The sequence below is a fragment of the Tachysurus vachellii genome, chromosome 13, assembly GCF_030014155.1.
Source record: "Tachysurus vachellii isolate PV-2020 chromosome 13, HZAU_Pvac_v1, whole genome shotgun sequence".
NCBI lineage: Eukaryota > Metazoa > Chordata > Actinopteri > Siluriformes > Bagridae > Tachysurus > Tachysurus vachellii.
In genome coordinates this window covers 1,582,501-1,589,567 of record NC_083472.1, presented here as the reverse complement: position 1 = coordinate 1,589,567, position 7,067 = coordinate 1,582,501, and the positions used below count along the sequence as shown (strand labels likewise).

The window sequence follows — 7,067 nt, the reverse complement described above, 5'->3', positions numbered from 1 at the left end:
AGAAAGGAGGAAACCCGGTCTCTGGTGATATCCATGGGCTCCAGACTTCAGGCAGTCATTGCCTGCAAAGGATTTTCAACAAAATTTAAAAAATGAATATTTTATTTATGATTATATTCATTTGTCCAATTCATTTGTCCTTAAAATGGGGGGACTGTACATAAAAATGGTTACAGTTCCTGAACCTTTTACTTGATATTTTTGTTCAACCCCTTGAATTAAAGCTGAACGGCTGCTCTTCAAATGCATCTTGGTTTTTTTTTTCATTTTCATTTTATTCTGGTGGCATACATAGCCAAATGTATGAAAATTGTGCCTGTGTCCAAATATATATGGTCCTAACTGTATATTTATTAATATACATTTTATATGTATTTATTAATATACATTTTATGTGTATTTATTAAAATTAATTTCATATGTATTAACATACATTATATATATATATATATATTAAAATTAATTTCATATGTATTAACATACATTATATATATATTAATATACACTTTATAAATATTTATTAATATACATTTTATAAATATACAATTTTTTATATATATTTATAAAATGTATATTAATTCATATATATGTATTAATATACATTTTATATATATATGTATTAATATACATTTTATATGTATTAATATACATTTTATATATATTTATTAATATACATTTTATATATATTATTAATATACATTTTATATGTATTTAACAATATACATTATATATATGTATTAATATACATTTTATATATATTTGTTAATATACATTTTATATATATTTATTAATATACATTTTATATGTATGTGTGTATATATACACACACAGGGCCAAAAATCGCCCCTCAGTACTGAAAGCTGATTGGTCGACGGCGCTCATTTTTCCAAAAGCAACATAAACTATATAAAAACATAGAACACGTTCCGTGTTTATATCTAAATGTTATTAAGGGTTTTTGACATGAAGAACATTAAAAGTGGAAACTTCCAGACTTTGTAGAAAACAATGTTGTCATTTTTAATCCCGCCCACATTTCAGATCCACCAATCGGTGGTTAAAACGTTCCTGACGTCAGACGTTACGTTTCACGAGCTGCTGTTAGCCAAAACATCAGTAGCCTTAAGGGAAGGTGTCGTTTTAGTGTCCGGTCTTAAATGCAAGAGCTCAATATCGATTAAATATTGATTAAATACCTTTATTACTTTTATCTATGTGTAGTTTAACCGTCTAACAATATTAGGCGATCATTTCAACGTTTATTCCGAAGCTTGTAGTCGAACAGAAAGCTGTGTTTTTAACCATGGTGCTAACACTGCTAGCTCGTCACCTCCACACACACCTGGTCCGGCAGGTCCAGCAGGTCCGGCTCAAGGTTCCGGTCCGCAGCTGTAACCTGTCTGCCTGCTCCAGCAGATTTGTTCTGTCCCAAAGTAAGTCTCATTAACAACCTATTTTTACTCTCAATTATGTAGACAAATTATAAATGATGCACTAAAACCTTTTACTCCACATTGTTGCAGCTTGGAGCTAAAATTACTTGATTTACCAACAATTTTTTTTATGTCTGCAGTCAAATAATAATCACACGCACGTCATAATGCAGTCTGACAGTTGCACTGTGACGTCACAGATTCATTTGCATATTCATTTGCTCATTAAAGGTGGGGTCTCTGTTGTTTGAGAAACGCTTCAGAAAACTGAGTCGGGACGACAAACAAAACAAAAACAAACCTAACGTGTAGCCAATGAGCAGAAAGGGGCGTGTCTTGTCGATATGGGCGGAGAGAGTGTTCAGTGCGCATGTGTGACATTAGCAGAAAGCGGTTTTAACATTGACATGGAGGATAAAAACAAAGAAAGAAAGAGAAGAAAGACTTACGATAAGGTAAGAAGTAGGACGTGTTAATATAGGATCAGCTTTCCAGCGCTGGAGAGAACTGAAGGAGCAGGAAGTTGGTCACATATTCACAGATTGGAGTTTCCTGAGTCAATAACTCCTGAGCTAAACGCTGTTACTACACAAATAACACCTCTTTTCTATCGTAGTAATGTAGAGACGCAGCTACAACCGTGTTTTGTGTAGTAACAGCGTTTAGCTCAGGAGTTATTGACTCAGGAAACTCCAATCTGTGAATATGTGACCAACTTTACTTAAGACGCCGAGGCGCTTTTTTCCTTCTCGATAGGTGAGTAACGTTGGTTTTGCTTTGTTACACAGAACTAATATATGTCTTTGTCCTTTACATGATTATGCTTGTGTGTCATTTTTGCTTGTTTGTTTATCTACAATCGTATTGTTCTTCCCTTCAGCTATGATAAAGACACATTTCTTTCCATTAGTCGCCTGGGTTACGTATGTATGTGTGGGCGGAGCTATCAATACAGGGGTGGGACCCATTTGGGTTAGGGGCGTGTTTGTTTTGGTGATTTCAAATGTCGACATTGGCTTTCAAACAACGGAGACCCCACCTTTAAATTTGATTAAACACTAAAAAAAAACATTTTTTTTAAGTGGAACAGAATCAAACCACGTTAATAGTAAATTTTTATTTTTATATTTCTTCTTCGTGTTATGCAGCATCCGGTATCACTGATTGCCATATGATTAAAGCAGACAGATTTGTTGTGAGAACATTTCAGCAGTCTCTCATCGCACGTTTGTTGTTGAGTCGACATTAGAGACACAGATTGGCACCGAGCCTTGCGTTACACCGTGCTTTAAAGTTCAAAGCAAATTACTTTGAGCTTATCTGGAAATAAACAAAGATACTGATTGAAACCTGTGTCCGATATCAGCGTCCGTCTGTCGTAATGAGCTCCAGGTTGATACTGTGTGTGCTGATAAATGCCAGCTGTCCATATAGTGTGTAAGACAGGAAGGAGCAATGACACACACGCTGTAGTGTATCACACTGTTTTTACTTTACAAACCGCATATTATTTGGATTGAATTATTTTATCAGGACGATGTCTGTAAATAGAGCTGAATCAGCGTTTACAAGTTAAGCCGTTTGTAATTATCGGAGTCCTTTCCTATTTGTGGAATGAGGTGCAAAAGTGTGTCGTGTCGTATTCTGAACGGCTCCAGGAGAAAGAACGGAAGCTGAGCTTTCATATGACACCTCGTGTCTGTATACCAAGCACCGATATCTCAGTTTGAAAAGTTATTTACTACTTCGACACCGGTTAGTTTAGGACGTAGCAACGCTGCTGTGCAAATCAATGAAATTGAAGTAATATTTACTTTTATGTCACTTGGCAGACAGCTTTATCCAGAGACCTGCTTTGTCCTCATGCTGGTTCACTGGGTCAGGAGTCTAAAACCCTGTTATTGATGTTGGTACTGAATAAAAACACAAGACAACTATAGCAGTAAAAGGTGATTTTAGAGGTAGATTGTTTGAAAACCACCGGTTCATATTAGTCACCTTAAAGAAACAGGCTTATTAACGCTCGGCAGGACGACGCTTTTGAGACAGGATTATATTTGAAGTGAAAATGATTGAAGTATACGACTCTGAGCTCAGTCCTGACATCTACTGGACAATAATCGTTCTTACGCTACTCACGAGTCAGCTCAGCGTCTTTATTTCTATCAGCATTAATTCATTTTCTACCGCTTATCTGAACTACCTCGGGTCACGGGGAGCCTGGCGTCTCTCAGGCGTCATCGGGCATCAAAGCAGGATACACCCTGGACGGAGTGCCAACCCATCGCAGGGCACACACACACACTCTCATTCACTCACTCACTCACACACTACGGACAATTTTCCAGAGATGCCAATCAACCTACCATGCATGTCTTTGGACCGGGGGAGGAAACCGGAGTACCCGGAGGAAACCCCCGAGGCACAGGGAGAACATGCAAACTCCACACCCACAAGGTGGAGGTGGGAATCGAACTCCGACCCTGGAGGTGTGAGGCGAACGTGCTAACCACTAAGCCACCGTGCCCCCCTGCTCTATCAGCATTAATAAAGTTCGTAACGTTTCCTCGTTTATTACTTTCAAAAGATGTCGTTTTATAACAAACAACAAAATACTGGTTAGACTAAAAAACAAAAAAACTCCTGTATCTCTGCACTTTTTTTTATAGATAATTATAGTGTTGAACAACTTTGGGTTCTGTTGCATGTAAAGCTGAAAACAGTTTTTTTTTTTTAGGTTTTGCTGAAATCATATCAAATATATAACAAAATGTTCGGAGACAACTCAGATTCCAGAGGCTTAAGGAAAAAAAGCCAGTGAAGGTGTTTCATTTGGGCCCAAATCTCGTTTCTGGGCTGGAAAAAATGCTAGTCTGAAATACATTAATGAGAGTTTAGTTAACGCATCTTTGAAGCTGTAGAATTGGTAGACCTGTAAAATCACCCAAAATAAAGACCTCATGATACATGTTCCAGTTCTGCTTCTTGTGTTTAAGAAAATTGACACTAACGTTGTTGACGTTCAGCTAGACGCAAAAGATTTGTGCATGTTTATAGATGACATGAAGTTCCACCGTCTCCTAATCCACATCAAAAACGAGTGTTTTTTTTACACCAACGCTGTGGAACTTTGGATTTTTATGGTCAGACGGTGTTCAGCCCTGGCAGTAGCGTGCATTTGTTAAAGCAGGCGTGATATGTTACCGTTTCTATAGTAACAGCTCATTGTTTGGAAATGAAGAGTCCCGGTTATTTGTGCACTATTTGTAGAACAGGTTTTTTAATTGAAGGTCTTGGCTGACTGTAAAGCACGCTGTAATTTGTAAAAGGTAGTAATTTTTGTCCTGCTGGTCCTTGATGTGTCTTAGAGGAATTACAGCGTCAACTGTTTGGCCAATGACCTTGTTTTTTAAAAAGAAAAGCCTTCGTGTTCACATTCCTGTGGCTTACATTTAATTCAGTGAGCCGCCTGCTGAACGCTACGGTCACATGCGACCATATAAGCACGACGGCGACGGTCACATGTCTCGGCGGAGAGGACATGTTCGAGCGTACGCGTTTTTCCTAAACCTTTTTTGTCTCCAAGGAACACCTCTGCCGAGAAAGTTCTTTCAATGGAAATGAATATTCAGGCAGATTGAATTACTGCTGCAAAGCCAAGGCTTTTTTTTTTTTTTTTCTTTTTCCTCTCACCACATTCAGATGACGTGCCTTACTTCTGTATTCGATCCTTCGTGAGTCACATCCTCGAGAGAAGTTTCCTTTTTTTTTTTTTCCTGATTTCACTCGTGGCACGTTTAAGACCAAGTCGTCCTTCTCGCCCACTTCGCCGAAGATTTATTTGTAAAATGACTTGCCACACAGCGTGCGAGGCAGCAGAACACATTAAAAACAGTAGGTGGATGTTTGATGTTTTGTTTGATCCTCCTTCTCTATATATTTATTTATTTACGTAACTTTATCTCCCCTCAGTGCATCCGATGTGGCAGGAGCCACTGGAAGTGCCAGGAGGAGACCGCCAGTCTCCCATCGACCTCAGTCTGCGTAAAAGCATCTTCGACCCGAACCTTAAGCCGCTTGTTACGCAGTACGAACCCAGAACCTGCCAACAGATCTGGAACAACGGATATTCCTTCCTAGTCGAGTACGACGACACGACAGACAAGTCCAGTAAGAGCACATCCGTTATTCATGTTCTTGTTGGTTTAGTTCATTTTAATGCCACTGATATCATCTACAAATAACTAATACTAACACCATTAGTAACTAATACCAGCTGCGTGTTAAATTAATCACATCCTGTAAGAGATTAGAGGTAAAGAGCTGATTGTTTTGATGTTACCGTGAACATTTGAAGATCAATAATAGTAATAAATATTAATAAATAATGATGATAATGATTTCTTAGTATCTGTTAAGATTAAAGCTTGGACAGTGTCATCATTTAGCTGTAGTAATCTTTGTGTGTGTGTGTGTGTGTGTGTGTGTGTGTGTGATATACAGCACTACGTGGCGGTCCCCTGGAGGATCAGTTCAGGTTGTGTCAGTTTCATTTCCACTGGGGTGAGAATAACAGCTGGGGCTCTGAACACACTGTGGACCGCCACCTTTACCCCGCTGAGGTAATGACTGTTGTGGATTCTGATTGGACAGAAGGTGTTGATTAATGAGAGCAGATCGGACAGTAGAGCGTCTACAGATCACAGGTTTATATTAAGGCGCTGGTTATTGTTTCTTTATCATTAATGATCTTTAATGATTTAAATTTTTTACATTTTTTTAAAAAGGCTAGTTTGCTGTGTTATCAAAGGAATGAAACACTTTAATTAGGAAATGAATCAACCGAGGTGAGGTAGCAGTGTGTGTGTGTGAGAGAGAGAGAGAGAGAGAATATGTTTATACAGTGGGTTTATTAATTAAACCTATACATTGTGGCATGCTGTTATAGGAAACTAATAAGTGTCATGATGGTGTGATGAAGTGGAGTTACTGTTATCACCCTGAAGTCATTATTTACCTAATACAGTGTGCCAGAGTTTGTCTGTGTGTCTGTGTGTGTGTCTGTGTGTGTGTCTGTGTGTGTGTCTGTGTGTGTGTCTGTCTGTGTGTCTGTGTGTGTGTCTGTGTGTGTGTCTGTGTGTGTGTGTCTGTCTGTGTGTGTGTGTGTGTCTGTGTGTGTGTCTGTGTGTGTGTCTGTCTGTGTCTCTGTGTCTCTGTGTGTGTGTCTCTGTGTGTGTGTCTCTGTGTGTGTGTCTCTGTGTGTGTGTCTCTGTGTGTGTGTCTCTGTGTGTCTGTGTGTCTGTGCGTGTCTGTGTGTGCGTGTGTGTGTGTGCGTCTGTGTGTGTGTGCGTGTCCGTGTGTGTGTGCATCTGTGTGTGTGCGTGTCTGTGTGTGTGCATGTCTGTGTGTGCGTCTGTGTGTGCGTCTGTGTGTGTGTCTGTGTTTGTGTGTCTGTGCGTGTCTGTCTGTGTGTGTGCGTGTGTGTGTGCGTGTCTGTGTGTGTGCATGTCTGTATGTGTGTGTGCGTGTCTGTGTGTGCGTGTGTGTGTGTGCGCGTGTCTGTGTGTGTGTGTGCGTGCGTGTCTGTGTGTGTGTGCGTGCGTGTCTGCGTGTGTCTGTGCGTGTCTGTGTGTG

General features: G+C 39.4%; 1 protein-coding gene across 2 annotated transcripts in view; it reads left to right on the top strand.

The window, feature by feature from the left end:
* Positions 1-1,104: 1,104 nt before the first annotated feature.
* The window catches only part of ca5a (carbonic anhydrase Va), a 16,099-nt gene continuing 10,136 nt past the window's right edge, over positions 1,105-7,067 (top strand). The window contains exons 1-3 of one of the 2 annotated variants that reach the window (XM_060884547.1): positions 1,105-1,433; positions 5,406-5,603; positions 5,937-6,055. In XM_060884547.1, the coding sequence (XP_060740530.1) occupies positions 1,304-1,433; positions 5,406-5,603; positions 5,937-6,055 (447 nt within the window). In that variant the 5' untranslated portion in view covers positions 1,105-1,303. Of the gene's footprint in view, positions 1,434-3,982; positions 5,328-5,405; positions 5,604-5,936; positions 6,056-7,067 lie in introns of those variants that run through there. The other variant, XM_060884548.1, reaches the window with a different exon arrangement.